We start from the raw sequence: 17714 nt of genomic DNA on the forward strand, positions 1-17714 counted from the left end.
GGATATTTTATAAACGCCCCTAAAGTTTGACTTTATTATTTAACAAATCTGGGTTTTAAACTAATTTCCCGTCGTGCTGTCACAAAATGATTTTCAGAGCTTGCAGTGGCAGCAGGTGATGGGTTTGATTGTCCTCTTTTTGGGTGGGATTTATATTAAAATGACATCTGAAGTCTCAATTACTTGAAGCACATGAAGTATTTGAAACCATGCCAAGCTCTGAGGACAGAGCTGTTCAGCAGCACTGGAAGTGTCAGACCCTCGTGTGTAACAGCCTTTATTCCTCTGCAGCCTCAGAGTGAATATTTAGATCTCAATAAATCTATCATTTTCCTACACAGTGATGAGTTCATAGTCCCTTGTTCTCTGAGCTCCCAGTTCGAGGGGCTTATTTTAGGCAAATTACAGCTCATGTATGAGGAAAAATTAATCCTGGTGTTCAGAAATGTAAAATAGGCTGGGAAAGGGGAACCCTGGACTGGCAGCAGTTGGAGATGAGCCCTGAGGGAGAGCAGGGGATCCCAGGTGCTGATCAGCCCTGCAAACACTCCCAGCCCGTGGCCTTTCCCTGCTGGGCCACATCCACATCCTGCTGTTTGTTGGAGCCAGGGGCACATCTGGGGCTGGATGTGCTGCTGTGCTCACTCCGAGCCTGCCCTGCTCCCTGAGCTCCCGGGGCACAGCAGCTCCTGGCACCGACCCTGTGGCATCTCTGGCACCCAAGTGCAGGGACAGAGTCCTGGTGCCAGCACACAGGGAATGGCTCCCAGTGCCAGAGGGCAGAATGGATGGGATATTGGGAATGGGGAATTGTTCCCTGGCAGGGTGGGCAGGCCCTGGCACAGGGTGCCCATCCTGGATCCCTGGCAGTGCCCAAGGCCAGGCTGGACATTGGGGCTGGAGCAGCCTGGGACAGTGGGAGGTGTCCCTGCCATGGCAGGGGTGGCACTGGGTGGGCTCTAAGGTCCCTTCCCACCCAAACCATTCCATAATTCCATGATTCCATGATGTAGGAGATTCTCCAAACCCAAATGTTCTTTATTCCCTGCAATGCACAGACAACAGAAGCCCTTTGCTGCTGGTTCATGGCATTTGGGGGGTTTCAGGGAAGCTGTGCCTGGCTCAGGCTGTGATCCCAGTGCCAGGACACAGGGAGCCCATGGAGCCTCCCCTGCTGTTGGGATTGCTCCACTCTGCTCCTCCCCAGGGCCTCCCTTTGTGTCCTCCTGGCTCTGCCATCTCTGAAACTCTGGATGACTCCAATCTCACACACAGCTCCTTCCCCCTCTTCCCACTCAGTGTCTGGCTGCTGCAGCATTTCCCAGCCATAAATTCCAGCTGTCTTCAGTCTATTAGTGCCTTTCTTCTTCTATTAGCAACTTCTTAATTAAAAACTTGTAGCCAGCAGGGCAGTACCAAGCAGGTCGACTGATGGGCTGAGGGGAAGGAGAGGCCCACAGCCAGTGCTTAGGTGGAGAATTACTGGATTTCAGTCCAAAACTTATGTAGAATTTATGTCAGGATGGATTGCAGCATCATTAGGACACGTGCATAGGGAATTAATCAACTTTCTGGAGGCCAGAGAGAATAAAAATCCCTTTTATCTTCAGAAAGCTGCAGTTCCTGAGGAGGTCAACGTTCCCAGCCACAGTGGGTGGAAAGGCTGCCCCTGGAGCAAACCCCACCCCGGGGTGGAAGTCTGTGGTCAGCACTGCAAAGCAGGAAGGTGAACAGAGAAAAATTGTGGATTTCTGGATTTAATCAGCTTCAGATAACTTTCAGTTTGGTTTTGGTTGGTTTTCTTAAAAAAATAAGAATGTTGGCACTTAAGAGCTGCTGCTTCCAGCTCTTGTCTGGCATTTATCACTGTGGCTTTGCCTAGAGCACTGTGAGAACATTCCAGCACCTTGCAGTGACCCTCAGGGCTGTGTCTGCTCTAGGAAACCTCAAAGCCGTGAATTTCAGCCCGGGGCAGGTGGGGGTCACTCCTGAATGATTTCTGTGGCCCCTTGTGGAACGGGACATCCCACCACACCTGGAACCTGCAGGCACCCGAGGATTTGGGGGATGGTTTGGACTGTTTGGGTTGTTTGGGTTGCAGCCCACCTGGTGTCGGTGCTCAGAGCCGGCTGCTCCCGAACACCAGGGTGCTGTCCTGCACCACGGCCTTGTCCCCGTAGCTGCCCCTCGCTGACTCCGCGGCCACCGGGCACAGCTCCTGGTGGCACCACCTGCAAGGAGAGAGCGCTGGGCTGTGCCGGCCCTGCCCCCCGCCCGGGGCCGGTGCCAACCCGAGCCGTGCCCAGGGGGATCCTGCCCGTCAGGGAATGGAGACACCGAGCGGGAAAAGCCCCGGGGCTGAGAGCAGCCCCTGCTCGTTCCCAGCTGTGGGTCTGGCCGGGCTTGGATCGCTCCGGGGGCGGAGCAAAGCCTGGCAGTGCCCATGGAATCCTCCAGAACACTCGGGGCGCTCGGGGCTGTGCCTACCTCAGGGCAGCGCAGGTGTCTGTGGGGGAAGCGCCGGGCCGAGCCGCGTGTTCCATGAGGAGAGCTCCTGCGGGGAGGAGGAGGTGTCGGCATCCCCAGCCCAGGGCTCAGGAACACAGGCTGGTGGTTTCTGCTCAGCAGTGCCTGAAGGCTGAGCTGCTTCAGTGTGAAAGGGGGGGATCGAGCTTCAGAGCTCCACCCTTGACCCAGGTGTGCATCAGGTGCCTGTGGCTGATCCCCAGCCCTTTCCTGGTCTGAAATCCATCAGCACAGGAGGGACCTGGAGCTGCTGGAGAGAGCCCAGAGGAGGCACCAGAGATGCTGCAAGGGCTGGAGCCAGGCTGGGAGAGCTGGGGGTGCTCACCTGGAGAGGAGAAGGCTCCAGGGAGAGCTCAGAGCCCCTGGCAGGGCCTGAAGGGGCTCCAGGAGAGCTGGAGAGGGACTGGGGACAAGGGATGGAGGGACAGGACAAGGGGGAATGGCTCCCAGTGCCAGAGGGCAGGGATGGATGGGATATTGGGAATTGGGAATTGTTCCCTGGCAGGGTGGGCAGGCCCTGGCACAGGGTGCCCATCCTGGATCCCTGGCAGTGCCCAAGGCCAGGCTGGACATTGGGGCTGGGAGCAGCCTGGGACAGTGGGAGGTGTCCCTGCCATGGCAGGGGTGGCACTGGATGGGTTTGAGGTCCCTTCCCACCCAGCCCATGCCACGGCTCTGTGGTTCCCGTGTTGCCCTGCCTGTGTAGATCCGTGCCAGGCTGTAGGAGAAGTCCCTGGCTGCCAGCTCCATGCTCAGTGCCCGCCCTATGCCCATGTTTGTCATGAACTGCTGGAGGCTCCCGATGGCTTCCTGTGCCCTCTGTGCCGCTGGGGACAGCTCCTTAATGCCTGAAGCCAGCTCCAGCTTTTTCTGCAGAGAGAACAAGCACAGGAAAAATTCCAGTGTATCTGCCTTGTGCCAGGGAAGGGGCTGCAGGGACCCTGGGCACACCCAGCTGCTGACAACAGCTCCAGGTGGCTGCCCTGGCACAGGGGGAGCAGCCAGGGAAGGGGATGTGCCCAAAGGAAGCTCCCAGCCTTGCCCTGGGGAGGGAGAATTCCCTGAGAGCAGAGCCAGCACGTTGCTGTTTCCATTCTGGCTTCCCAGCTGCACCTGGGACCAGCTCTCATCCCGAGTTCTCTCTACCTCTATACCTGTATCAGGGCTAATTCTTTCAGGATTATATAATAACTTGCACAAATATGCTCCAGCTGTGTCCAGGCAGGAAAATTCACATTTAAAGGAGCTTTCCTCTCCAAATTGTGTCAGTGGGAAAGGCCCCAGGACAAGAGGAAAGGGCTTCAAGCCCCACTGGGAGAAGTTCCAGTTGGATATTAGAGAAAATTTCCTCACTGAAAGGGTGGTCAGGCACTGGCACAGCTGCCCAGGACAGTGCTGGAGTCCCCATTCCTGCAGGGATGTAAAAGTCATGTGGATGTGGCACTTGGGGACATGGGGCAGTGGTGGCCTTGGCAGTGCTGGGGAATGGCTGGATTTGATCTCAGAGGGTTTTTCCAACCTAAAGGACTCTGTGATTCTGATGAAGATTGGGAATTTAACTGTGCCAGCAGCACTGCCTGAACCCTCCCTTGGCTGAGCTGAGCTTCTGTTCTGCCACATCCCAAATCCCTTGTGAAAGCACCAGGATACCCTGCTGAGAGTCTGGAATTGTTCTTTGGGCATTCCCACACTCCTCATCCCGTGCTGTTCCCCGTTGGCAGGGATGGGACACTGCCTGTGCTGGGGGCTGTGGTCCCACCTTCCCTCACTCCAGCCCCTCTCTCTGCAGCAGGACTGAGGGATCAGCCTGGAGAGCTTCCCCAAAGGCTGCATGTGAGCAGCTCAGCGTGCTGGGAGGTGCTGTTCATTAATTAGCTCCATCAATAACCTGCAGACGAGACTGAAGCCTGTGAGCAGCAGCTACACAGGAGGAATTTTTTATGTTTCTGAGGCTTTCAGTGCTGCAGCTCCTCTTACTGGGCCAGCGATTCCATCTGGGCTGGGCTGAGCCCACGTTTGCTCTGTGTGTTCTGAGGGCTCACACCCCAACACTTCCACAATTCCACACTTCCACACTTCCCAGTGCTGCTGCTCCAGGCTCCAGGGGCAGAAACACCCCCAGCATGTGCTGGTCAAACACAACAATTCCAGTGCCAACATAAATCCCACACACCTCCAAGGCCATGGAATACCAATGAGGTGCTCTGAATAGCCCAGAGGTTGTTGCTAATGAGGATCACAGATCCCAGAGGCATCAGCTCCCACAGGTTGGGTGGGAGCCAGCACAGCTCCAGCCAAGCATGGGGACAACACAAACACCTGCTGTTTGTGGCTGGGACAGACACACTGCCACAGCTGGAGGATGAACACCTGGAAATGTGGATCAGGAATGGAAAAGCATCATTTGTCCTCAAGGGATAAAAAAGAACTTGTATTTTCTTTGCTGGCCAATAATATTTTTTTTTTTCCCAATTGCACTTATTCCTTTCCTAACCAAAAGCCCTGGGTTTTCTGGAAGGTTTTTCCATGCTCTCTCTGCACTTGGGATGGAGAGGCTGGGAGCTGCTCCAGGGCAATGCTCGAGGCAGGAGCAGCTCCTGTTCTCTGCTGGTTGCTGTGCTCCAGCTCAGGGAGGAGGCACCCACAGCACCACTGCCCCACCACCCCTCACTGCCTCAAAGGATCAGCAAAGGAGCTGCAGAGCTCAATGGTTCTGATTCCCTCTGTTCTCATGGAGGCATCTTAAGATGCTGCTTGTTTGTTTGCTCTCACTGGCTCCCAAGCCATGTGGCCAGAGTGGTTTTTACTTACAAGATTAATCATGACTATCTGAAAATACAGTGACAGGAGGAACATCCCAACCAGGGCTAAAAGCACAATTTTGTGTCAGTGCTTGGAGCGAACACATGGCCCCACATCAATAACCTCCATTTGTTTTCTGCTGCCTGAAAATTGGGGTTGTGGTCTGAAAAGGACCTGAAAACACTGTCATATGTCTGAGATTGCAGGGCTGATTTACAGCCTGAGTTGCAGCCTGAATTACAGCCCCACACAGAAATTCTTGAGGCAAGAGTTGATTCTGAGCCTGCACGACACGTGCAGGGCTGGTGCTGAGACCCTGTCCTGGGATGTGCCCAAATTTCACCTGCAGTGACTCAAATGCAACAATCAACAAACTGCCCTGAGCTATTTTAGAGGCACTTCTCAGGTTGTAATTGAATTTGAAAGTACACCCAGGGCTCTGGCTCAAAATTCCAGCTAATAAAATTTTAGTAGAACACGAACTGACTGGCCCTGTGCTGTATCCACCTGGAATTCTCACCACAGCAGAGCTGGAAGCCAGGATGTGTCCTGGACTGATCCCAAACCATGGGCAGCAGGGAGGGGGGATTCTGCCCCTCTGCCCTGCCCAGGTGAGACCCCACCTGCAGAGCTGCCCCAGCCCTGGGCACAGCACAGGAGGGACCTGGAGCTGCTGGGGAGAGCCCAGAGGAGGCACCAGAGATGCTGCAAGGGCTGGAGCCAGGCTGGGAGAGCTGGGGGTGCTCACCTGGAGAGGAGAAGGCTCCAGGGAGAGCTCAGAGCCCCTGGCAGGGCCTGAAGGGGCTCCAGGAGAGCTGGAGAGGGACTGGGGACAAGGGATGGAGGGACAGCACACAGGGAATGGCTCCCAGTGCCAGAGGGCAGGGATGGATGGGATATTGGGAATTGGGAATTGTTCCCTGGCAGGGTGGGCAGGCCCTGGCACAGGGTGCCCATCCTGGATCCCTGGCAGTGCCCAAGGCCAGGCTGGACATTGGGGCTGGAGCAGCCTGGGACAGTGGGAAGTGGCAGGGGTGGGATGAGAGGTGTTTTTAGGTCCCTTCCACCCCAAACCATTCCATGGTTCCATCCCTGTCTCTCACACTCACTCTTCTCCCCAGGATTTCCAGACTCATAACCTCTAGACAATGTGGTTTGTCACAAACTCACTTGTGTATTAAAAACCCTAAAAATTCACCTTCTCATAGTCACACTGTGCAAGGATGGGGAAGTTCTCTGTATTTCCCTTTTCCTGATGATAATTACAACCCTTGGTTCCTGCTCCTGATCACAGCCCCAGCAGCACTGGGCATCTCACCATCAGCAGAGACAACTGATAGAGGATAGAAGCAAAACCTGGAGCTACCCTTGAAATGACTTGCAGAAAACCAAGAGCTGTACAGGAACTAATGTTGCTTTCTGCAGAGCCTCTGACAATGGGCACAAGTCCTGCACACTGAGAACCCTGATGGACAAACATAAAATGAATTGTACTCGGTTTGTGTGCATCAATAAAAAGGAAATGGATTGGGGCAGTAAAAACCCCTTTACGATGGGTTAAATTATTTCCTCAGTAGACAGGATTGGGAGGGATGTTTCAAAATGAACCAGACTCCCAGACTGAAAGAATTTGGATACCAGGAGCTCAGAAAGATGTTGTTTATCACCTGTGAGTGAAAACCTGATTCTGGTGTAGAAACTCAAGCACGTTCCTGCAGAACCCTGCAGACAGAAACCCCTCCCAGGCTGCCTCTCCAGCACCTGGCTGCCCGAGGCATAAAGGAACAGCTTGAACTGGCCAGGTCTGATTCTCTCCAGAGCTGGAGCACCCTCACTGCTGAGCTCAGGACGTGCAGCAGCCTCAGAGTGACAGGGACAGGGAAGGCAGGGGCATTCCTGGAATGTGGAGACCTTGAAGGCAGCACTCCCCCTCCCCTGCAGCCTTGCCCACAGCGTGATTGATGGCAGCACTGAGGAGCTCGTTAATTAATGAATCTCAGCGCTCCTGTTTCTGCTCTGCAGGTCCCTGCTCTGCACCACAGCTGTGCTCACCAATGCTCCCCAGTGCTCCCTGATTATCCAGATGTTGAGCAGCTGGAGGGGCCCTCCCAGCTGCACCAGGGAGCTGCTCCAGGGTGCAGCACAGCACCTTTGTGGGCTGTTTGTTTAAATCAGTCTAAGACTGTGGAGGCTGCTTCTTTCCAAATTATTTTAGAGCCCACCCACAGCTCCTTTACTTCCCCATCCATTACCTGCAGTGTCAGCCTAAGCAGCTGTTTGCCAACAGCTGGATTTGCCCCCAGCAGATGTGCTCAGTGCTGCTCCTGAGCAGGTCTGGCTTCTTGTGTGGCGCTCAAATCATTGGAGGTATTTCTGCCTTCCCAGAAGTTGTGTGAGAGGGTGGCAGGGGGCCCTCACCCCTGGAGGGCACAGAGTGCTGTGCCCAGAGCTCAGCTCAGCTGGGGGTGGCATGGGACACAAGCTGCCAGCTGCAGCCACTGTGAGAGCTGCTCTGGACTGCTCTGTCCAGTGCCCAGTGCTGGAGGACAGCACTGTCCCAGACTCTTCCCTTCTCATGGCGAAGGTGAAGGCTGCACAACACCAAATCCAGATGCCCAGGATTCCCCTGCTGTGCCTGGGCTGACAAGATTTGGGTTGCTGTGTCTGGATTAATAATGTCACCTCCGAGACAGCACCCTCTGATCCTGCCTCCTGTCTCCCTTTTTGGGATGCACCAAGCCAGATGCTCCTTCACCTTCATGAAACTGAGCTGCTTTGGACTCCTGTCACTCTTTAAAAGTGGAGCCAGAGAATAGCAAATCCAAAGAGGCAGAAATGGAATTCCTTTGGCTCTTTCCATCTTTTCAGGGAATAAAAATAGAAAGTCATAATGCAGTAGATAGCCCTAGTGAGGTTCAATATTCAGCAGTCCTGTGGTGATTTTCCAGTTAAGACACAACACCACAAAATTATTTTGGATTCAGGAAGGTGAGTCACATTAAAAATACACTTATTTTGGTACCTGTGTTGAGGAACTCTGACAGTGCCAAGCTCCCCACTGCTGAGCTGAAAGCACACAAGCATCCCAGGATTAGCACTGCCTGCATCCTGCTTTTGGAAGAGCTATTTAAGGAGCACAATTGTGAGACACAATCCCAATTGTTGGAATACTTGTCTAAAGCTTCAGTTTGGGCCTGTTCCCTGCCAGCCTCAGGCAGGAGCACAAACCCCAGAGAAGGTGAGGCTGAGCAGGGCTGGGGCTCACCTTCACTGTGGACAGGAACACAGCCATCACCTGCCCTTGGCTCTTGGCCAGGGACCGCAGCACATCCAGGGACAGGACATTGGTGGTTCCCTCCCATATGGACAGCACCTGTGTGGGAGAGCAGCAGGAGCCTTTGCAGAGACTGCAGCAGAGAAGGGGAGTGGGAGGGAACAGACACAGGGATATCAAGGATATCTCCAGAGATGTCTGGTCTCACAACAAGTGGAAGGGAGCAGCGAGCCCAGCTCCATTGCTGTGCTAGGAGCAGCCTCAGCACCAGGAACACCTCCTGTCCTTCCCTGGGCTCAGCAGGCAGGCAGAGGGAGGAGCTGGCACACCTGGAGTGAGCCTGGGAGGGCTCTGTTCTCCCTTGGGTGTGTCTTTAGCAGGGAACCAGAGTGCAGTGCAGGGGACTTGGTGGCACACAGGACCTTGTCCTGCCACCCTCTTACCAGAGCATCCCGGAGTATGACTGGCAAGCCTGTGTCCTCCATGTAACCCTGGCCCCCAAAACTCTCCATTGCCTCAATAGCCACGGCAGAAGCCTGCAAAATGCAGAGAGCTGGCATGATCCACAGAGCCTGAGGGGAAAATCCAACCTCCCACAGCACACAGCAGCTCCTGCTGGATGGGCTGACTGGGTCCTGCTCATCTCCTGAGGCAGGTTGGTCATTACCTGCAGGAGGAGCAGATGGGAGTTGTTGCATTGTCATTTCAGGGTTTACCTCGGGTCCCTCCCCTGATAATTCCCTCCCAGGTGTGTCAGTCACCTCTCCTTTCCCCTCCCAGCACTGTCTGTCAGTCCTGGCATTCCAGAAGGGCCTCGAGTGACTGGCAGATCCAAAGGATGCCCTCTACCCCTGGGGGGCATTGGGCCATCCAGGTGTCCTTTGTCCCTTTGTCCCTCCCCTCCTGTCCCTGCTTGGTGGCTCCCTGCCCCTTCCCTGCCCCTCTCCCCGGGGTTAAAGGAGCAGCAACCACGGGCTCAGGGAGTTCTGCTGGAGCTGGTGCTGCATTCAGAGGCCTGTGGGCCAGAATAAAGCTCTGGATCCAAACTCTCCACAGAACCGACTCCTTCCTTCACCATCCCCTTAAAGCTCCTCCACAGAGGAAACCTGAGGAGCAGCCCCTGTTATGGGGGGAAGCTCCATCCCAGCACCGCCAGAGCTCCTGCAGGCCTGGCCTTGTCCCCATGGGCCCAGTGCAACACCCAGGCAGCCAAAGTGTCTGTGGGGTGAAACACACACACCCACAGCAAAGTGTCTGTGGGGTGAAACACCACACACCCACCAGCCAAAGTGTCTGTGGGGTCAAACACCACACACCCACCAGCCCAAAGTGTCTGTGGGGTGAAACACCACAGCTGGTTCAGCACCAAGGACCAGACAAGCTCAGGCACCTCCTGTCCAGCTGTACTGGTAATTATTCCAACAGGGAATGAAGCCTGAGTGACACAGAGAGGGGACCTGCAGGAGCAGCAGGCTCCAGAGCAGGAACTGCTGCAGGTCCTGCAGGTGTCCCCTGCTCTCCCTGCTCTGTCACTCACTCCTCCTCCCAGCTCTGTGCTTGCCAGCATTCCACACTGGGCTAATCAATGTGCTCCATACCTGCTTCCCTGTGTACAGCTTGGCCACTGGGATGAGCAGCCTCAGCAGCAGCTGCTCCTGCTCACTGGCCAGGTTGGTTTCAGTCAGGCCCAGCAGGCGAACGATGTCCATGAGCAGCAGGAACGCCCCTCTCACCTGCACCTGTGAGCACAGGACAGATCCCTGGCAGGGGTCTGGGACTCTGCTGACTCCAGGGGAAAATGCCACCCCTGCCTGCTCAGACCCACAGCTTCAGGGACTCTGAGCAGCCAAGGCACAAAGGATGGAATATCAAAGGTTCTCTGCCACTCTTGGACACTGTGATGCAGTAAAGGGGGAGTGCACTACATCAGGCCTACTTGAGCCTTAACAAAGCTCCTAAAAGGCATCCAGGCCCCAAATCTGCATGTTTTCAAAAGGTAAGGGATGTGAGATGATGGTCAGCCTCTGAGCACCTGGAGCTGCAAAGTCTGTGACAGATTTCTGCCTGAGCAGGTTACTTCCTTGGCAAGTTTTGATTTGGGAAGCATCAGGGTACAGAGCTGTGTGATGTGGGACAAGGTAGGACCTGCCCTTCCATTCAGAGAGGGAGTTCTGCCACAGACAATGAGATGCTGGAGCCTGAAGTCATGTTTGACAGATGTTGACCACCTTCCCCCACCTTGCAAGAGAATTTTTAAATACTGTTTACAGCCCATCTCCTGGGACAGCATCTCCCAGGGAAGCTGGATGAGCCCATACCAGTCTTGGACAAGAGTCAGGTGACTGTGGTGTCAGGCTTGGACTCTGAGGCCAACACCCAACCTCAGAGGTCATGGCTTATCATAGTAAGGGCACTCCTTTCTCCCAGGGAAACTCCCAGGTAATTGTTAGGACAACCTGAAGTCCAGCAGAGGAGTTAGGTCTGTTATCAGATCCCACTAGAGTAAAACCATTCCCTTGCTGCATCCACTTTGCTGTAGCAGGAATGGCCTCCTAAATCTGAGTGCAGGCTGGCTGTGCTCACTCACAGCACAGAATCTCTGCCCTCTTTCCCTCCCAACAGGTCCAGCTTGGCTCCCAGAAGCCTCACCTCCATCCGGGCCATTGTCTGCACGTGCAGGGGATGGTTCTTGAGCAGCTTCCCGAAGGCCACGCGCTTGCAGGCGTAGTCCCTGCTCAGACTGATCATCCTGGAGGGTGGGAACAGCACAGGGAACAGCTACACCAGCAGCTTTCCACTTCTGAGCATTCCCTTCCAGCCCCCTCCACCACAAGAGCCCTGCTCAGCTGTACCACACCTGTACAGGTCACCCACCCACAGGTCACCCTCCTCCTGCAGCACTGCTGGCTCCAGGCCTGGCCCACAAAGGGGACACTTGGCTCGATGCCACGCACTGCAAAGTGCCCTTGTCCTGCTCCTTCAGCCCTGGGGGCATCTGTGCTGCCTTCCTTCACCTTCTCATGGCAGCCACTGCCCCAATGACGTTGTGGATCCGAGTGATGTTCAGCATGTTGGAGATGGCAGCCACTCCCCGGCCCTCTGCAGAGATCTGCAAGGAACAAGGGCTGACATGAGCCTTTCCTTGGATAGGGATGGATATGGGAATGGAAATGGTGTTAACATACACATAGACATGGCTGTCCACTCTGCCCCTGCCTGCCCTCAGGCACTCAGAGACCTGCTTGCTTTCAAATACATTTGTCTCATTTTAGCCAAGTCTGTGGTGTGATGTGGTTCCCTTGGAAGTGTCCCAGACCAGGCTGGATGGGACTTGGAGCAGCCTGGTCTGGTGGAAGGTGTCCCTGCCCATGGCAAGGGTTGGAATAAGATGAGCTTTAAGGTCCCTTCCTACCCTGGGATTCTGTTTTTATGACCAGAGAAGTGGCTTTTGGAGACCGTGTCAGCATGATCAGTTCTGGTTCCTGCTTCTTGCTCCCACCTGCACACTACACAAACTGTCCCTCTGCTGGCTCAGGACCAGGATTAGAGAAATGACCAGCCTAAAATAACATATTTATATTTTTTTGTTGTCTTCTCTCACATCTTTTCCTGAACTCTTCTCAGCTCTGCCTCACACGGAGCCCCACCAGTGATTTGTTCTGTGATGTGGACAGCCAAGCCACAGAGGTGGAAGAGAGGAAGTTTTCCAGTTGGGATCTCTGCTAAAAGCCCCAGGAGTGAGTGCCATGCCAGGGCAGGGGAACTCTTACACACCAGCTCTGCTCTGGCTCCTTGCAGCCACAGCTCTGCTGTTGCCATCTGCCTCGTGCCCAGCTTGTCCTTCAGCCTTTGCACCTGGATGTTGTTCAGCTTCCCCTGCTCATCCCGAACCCTCAGGAAGAACAAGGACAGGCCTCTGGAGCCCTGGGTACACTGCAAGGCACAGAGAGGATTCTATTACAATGCAACAAGGAAGAAAAAGAATGCCCCTGCTCCTTCCCCTGGCTCCCCAGCCAACAGAACTGGTTTACCTGTCCTTCAGCATCTGCTATCCTGGCCAGGGTCAGTGCCATGTCAGAATCAGCTGCTGATGTGAACCACTTAAACCCATACAGACGATAGGAGCCATCCGGCTGCTTCCTGGCCACGGTCTCAGTGCCATTTGCTGAAAAAGAGGAGAAAATTTCCTGGTCTTGTGGGAGCGTCTGTGTCAATCAATGCTGATTTTACAGCATAAGCAGCACAAAGTGCCCTTTAAGGCACTTCTTGCTATGAAGATGGAGCATGGGTTAGCTGTTAATCTCTTTCATTGACCCTCGATAAGAAATCCAGTGTGTATAATCCAGTTCTTCAGGAGTTACCTCAGCCAAGAACACAAAGGGCTCTGTGTGCACAAGAGGACAGAGATTGGGTCTTTTGTTGGTTAAAAAGCAGAGCTGTGCAGAGGATTTGCATGATTTCTGCTGAAGTCCTAAAGCTCCCTGGCTTTTTAGGTTCCCCACATCCTTTGTGTTCTGTCCTCACTGCCACCCCTGCTCCCACCCCACAGCACGTACCGACATCGGAGCCACCCCTTCGCTCCGTCATCCACTGGCCAGAGGTCCAGAACATCTCAGGGTCACGGGATGTCAGACGGTTAAAGGCATTTTTCAGAGACCCAGGAATCCCCAGTGACTGTTTGAGGGGAGAGAAAATAAACTGAGATGCTCATAACACAATAGTTGACGTTACCCAGTTGCCTTAACTGCTGTGTTCAGGGCTCAGCCAGGTGGGTGGAAGCCAGGTGGGTGTCCTGCACTGCAGAGGATCTGCAGGTGCTGCTGAGAGCCTGGGAGCCAGCACAGCTCCCACCAGCTGCTGCAGCACTGTGCAGACAAGGAGCAGGCTGTGTTACAACACAAAGTGCTGAGCATCCCTATCCCCTTGGATTTCTGGGGAGAGAGGTCTCAAACAGCCCATGTGCCAGGTTCATGTATGCTGGATGTCACCAGCACCCAGAGACATCAGGGAAGAGGGAACTGCCTCGTGCTGCTTTAAGTTATTGTGAATTTAAATGCCCAGGGTTGGCTACCTAAAGGATATTTTCCTCTCAATCCTACATAGCCACTGAGGCAATGCAAGGGGGGGTCACTAAGATGCAGAGCCAAACATTATTGGTAAAGTCTTGGTGGTTTGGTGAATTTACACGAGGTATGGGTCTGGCCTATTACACTTAACTGCCACTCCACACAAATATGGGAAAACAAATTGTCTTGTAGTAAAAATGTATTCATAGGATGATAGAAAAACAGAATGGTTTGGGTTGCAAGGGGTCTTAAAGCTCACCCAGTCCCACCCCCTGCCATGGCAGAGACACCTCCTTCTATCCCAGGTTGCTCCAAGCCCTGTCCAACCCAGCCTTGGACACTTCCACTTGGGACACCTTTCCAGCTACCTGCAGTGCCACAGGTGCCATGTGCAGCAAAGGTTTTATTGAACACAGTGCTGTCAGTGAATATAAAAGTTGGCATGGGCACAGAGGCTTTGTACCTCATGGAGAAGGGCAGTGGGAGACAGAGCTGAGTCACAGAGCAAGGAAGGGCAGTGCCCAGAACCAGATGGATCGGTGCTCCTGCCTCTAACCTGCAGTGCCAGGACGTGGGCTGTGCCCTCAGGGACCAGCCAAGCTCATACCTCAATGACTTTGGCTGCCCCATCAGTCATGGCCAGTGGACAGCTGAAACCTCCAGAGGAGCTTGAGAACAAGTACAGTTTGACAGCCTGGTACAGGCGGCTGGGAGAGGGAGAGACAGAGGGAAAACAGATGGGTTACACAGCAGTGCAACAGCACGAGGATAAAATACCTTGACTGGGAAGAGAGGAAAAATTACAGCCAGAACCAGTGAGGATCAGACCACTCATTTCTGAGAGGGCAAAATCTGTTCCAGCCAGGAAGAGGGAAGAGGAGCAGCAGAGTTTCTCAGTCCCAGTGGGACAGCCAGCACCAGGCCAGCTTGTGCAGTTTTTAACAATAAGAAATGTGGGTCTGTCTCCATGGTCTGGAATACAAAACACCTGTGAGTAAAATCCCACATCTTCAGCTGCATTACAACTAACACTCACAAAGCTGGAGTGGTGCAGGGAACTGCCAGGCCCCACAATCAGGAAGGTGACATCAAAGAATATTATGATCAAGTGTGGGCCATTAGTTATGGCTTATCATTGGTGAGGTGGAACATTGCAGTGGACAGACAGAGCTGCTGGGGACAGCAGGAGGTGTGCTGGTGTCCGTGCAGCATCTGCTACTGGTTACACAACCAGCTCAGTCCTGCAAAATGCTGAATAAACCTTGCTAAGAACAATCAGGAAGGCCCTGAGTCATTCCCAATTTGCCCCAGTTACCTCCAGTGGGTGTATCTTCTCTCATAGGCCTCAGCAATCAGCCCTTCTTCCGCTGAAATCTCCTTCATCCTCCTCCACGCCAAGCAGGTGTGGATGTGATCCACGCGCCGCCCCCAGGCGTCGAACTGCCGGAACACGGGGGGGTTCAGCTCACATTCCCAGCCCAGAGGCTGGATCTCGTTCAGCAGCCGCTTTCCAAACCTCTCCAGGTTCTGATGCATCTCCTCCAGGACCTGTGGGGCAGCAAGGAGAGCCCTTCAGCACATCCCAGCCCCAGACCCAGCGGGAAGGGCAGAGGACTGACCATGCTGCCCTGCAGTGCCAGTGGTCTCCTGCCACTTGGCCCTTCCATGCATTCCATAACACAGCACGACAGCTCCCTCAGCCTCTGCTGGCACAGCTGTGCTCTGCTGTCACTTTTTCTCTATTTTCCCTCAAAATCACTTTTTCAAGTTACTTTTGGCAGCGTGTCTGGATTCCACAAAAGACAGAAGCGCTTTAGTGTCAAGGCTGAGAATGACACAGATGCACTCGAGCAGGGGGGTTGGATGAGACGGTCTCCAGAGGTCCCTCAGCCACTCCGAGATTTACTGCTGGAGAGGAATGCCAGGGGAAAGGCTGCCAAAACCAGAATGCCTTCATCTGTGCAGGAAAACTTCCACTGGGCTCAGCAGCTACCTGCCTGTCAGATGAGAAAAGGAGGGATGGAGCAGCCTTTTCAGCTTCAGCCTGGCACACAACATGTCTAGATTCAAATTCCCACCCCGCACCCAGGGATCCTTCCTGAAGGGTTCATTCCCTCCTGAGGGATTCATGTGCCCTCGTTTCTGCTGGGCTTGGCTGACCTGCATGGAGTAATGTGTCTGTAGTTAATGGAGGGAAACCAGCACTCACAGAGGAGTGATTGATTCCAGCCCCCTCAGATCCCTATTTCAGGGTGACAGGAATTGCCTTTTGCAAGTTCCCTTTCATGCCCAGGAGTAAAGCCAAGTGAAGTTACCTAGATTTTAAAACCTGAATATTACATTACTAAAATCAGGCAGGAGGACCCAACCTCCAGCCCTGTTGCACCTCATTGGCCTAAACACATCCAAGACTGTGTTGGGGGTCAAAGAATCACCTGATTTGCTTCCATGAGAGGAATATTTTTTGCTGTTCTCTGTCTCTCAAGAGATGCTCATTCCCTCCTCAATAAAATAATAAAGGAGTTGAATGCCATAATTGCTGTACTGAAAATCGTGCAATAATAAACCCTTATTAATTTTCTGTTGATGAAGTACAAACATGGCTTTTTCCTTTCCCTGCCTGTCCCTGTATTGACCTTCCATTAATCCACACCCTGTGTGATTGATTCCTTCCTCCCTCTGCCATTCCATGTGCATGATGAGGTTCAAACACACATTCTCCAGGTGCCACTCTGGAAGTCTCCATCCTCAGACCAGCCAGTTTTCCTTCAGCAGAGCAACAAAACAGTGTTAAAAATCACAAAACAAGCCAAACCATGCACGAGAGCCTGTCAGCTGCTCCAGCTCATGCCACACCCATATTTACCATGGGCAACCTCTAATCTTTATCACTGACAACAATTTGAAGGTTGTTTCCGAGGCATAACCCAGGAATCCAAAGTTCATGGGCTTTGCTGAAGCACAAGACTCTTTGAACTGTTGACCTGGTGGGTTTTTGCAGGCAGAAGAACATGAGTCTGCCAAGCAGATCTCTTGGTCTGGGTTCATGCAAGGAATTCATACAACAATCCCTTCGCCATCATCCATATTTCCTAAAACCTCCCAACTGCTTCACTGGGAGCTCACCACACACAGCCTGCCAAACCACCAAATTACCCAAAAAAATGTGTTTATTTCCAAGGTGAAGGAACGAACCCAAAACTCCTACACTTGTGACTGCTGAATGTCACACACAGCAGCCTTGGTGCTCCAAAGAAAGGACACTGGGATGTGGAGAGGACAAAATCATTTGGGTCAGGGCTGAGGCTGCTGGGTGATATCATTCACCCTAATCTGTCCTTTGATGTCCCAGGCATGAAGATATGGGAAATGTAAAAATTAATGCACATTAGGAGTGCCAATAGATATCCTTTATATTAAAGGATGTGTTTTCAGGGCAGCAAAGCCTGATAGATCCCTCTTCACAACAACACCCAGAAAAAGCAGATGCTTAATTCAGTCCTCTCCTTAAATCACCTCCAAACAGAGAAAGAAAATTTTTGTGCCATTTCAAGAAAATTTCTGTGTTAGCCGTGGAATAGCACAACAGGAGTTCGGTGGGACAGCCAAAGCTTCAGGGGTTGCTGCTGTTCTGGAGAGGAAGGTGTTCCCATGGAGAGCAGGCTCCGTGCTGCAGGGCTCTCCTTTCCTGCAGTGAGGCAACACTGCCCCGCTGGGACTGAGTGAAGAAACGAAAGGAAAATCTGCTCCCGGTTCTCTGGGAGGTTTTGGAGGAAGGAGTGGAAGCAGCCTCGTTGTTCTGATCCTTTTATTCTCTGGGAAACCTGAATCATGCTTCTTCCAAAGGTGCAGATTAGAGCAGGACCTTCATGGTTACCCAAAGGCATTGTCCATTCTTGTCTTTTTTGCCAAGAAGGCCATGGTGGTGCTTAGGGAGGCCTCACTCCTCTCTTTTGGGATGGCTGTGACAAGCCCCCAGCACTGCCACCTCACTCTTCCCACACTGTGACTGCCAGGCCTCACAGACCTGGAGAGCAAGCAGGGGA

General features: G+C 53.3%; 1 protein-coding gene across 3 annotated transcripts in view; it reads right to left on the bottom strand.

The window, feature by feature from the left end:
- LOC135454668 (acyl-CoA dehydrogenase family member 11-like) overlaps window positions 1-17714 on the bottom strand; it is a 20683-nt gene continuing 2969 nt past the window's right edge. The window contains exons 1-16 of one of the 3 annotated variants that reach the window (XM_064726994.1): window positions 16104-16181; window positions 15441-15665; window positions 14984-15216; window positions 14276-14375; window positions 13159-13276; window positions 12634-12767; window positions 12377-12535; window positions 11617-11711; window positions 11252-11351; window positions 10201-10341; window positions 9046-9138; window positions 8594-8701; window positions 3225-3396; window positions 2488-2554; window positions 2107-2231; window positions 1-1711 (exon numbers count right to left, since the gene is read on the bottom strand). In XM_064726994.1, the coding sequence (XP_064583064.1) occupies window positions 2120-2231; window positions 2488-2554; window positions 3225-3396; window positions 8594-8701; window positions 9046-9138; window positions 10201-10341; window positions 11252-11351; window positions 11617-11711; window positions 12377-12535; window positions 12634-12767; window positions 13159-13276; window positions 14276-14375; window positions 14984-15204 (1620 nt within the window). In that variant the 5' untranslated portion in view covers window positions 15205-15216; window positions 15441-15665; window positions 16104-16181 and the 3' untranslated portion in view covers window positions 1-1711; window positions 2107-2119. Of the gene's footprint in view, window positions 1712-2106; window positions 2232-2487; window positions 2555-3224; window positions 3397-8593; window positions 8702-9045; window positions 9139-10200; window positions 10342-11251; window positions 11352-11616; window positions 11712-12376; window positions 12536-12633; window positions 12768-13158; window positions 13277-14275; window positions 14376-14983; window positions 15217-15440; window positions 15666-16103; window positions 16182-17714 lie in introns of those variants that run through there. The other 2 variants (XM_064726993.1, XM_064726992.1) reach the window with 2 other exon arrangements.

The sequence above is a fragment of the Zonotrichia leucophrys genome, chromosome 15, assembly GCF_028769735.1.
Source record: "Zonotrichia leucophrys gambelii isolate GWCS_2022_RI chromosome 15, RI_Zleu_2.0, whole genome shotgun sequence".
Lineage (NCBI taxonomy): Eukaryota > Metazoa > Chordata > Aves > Passeriformes > Passerellidae > Zonotrichia > Zonotrichia leucophrys.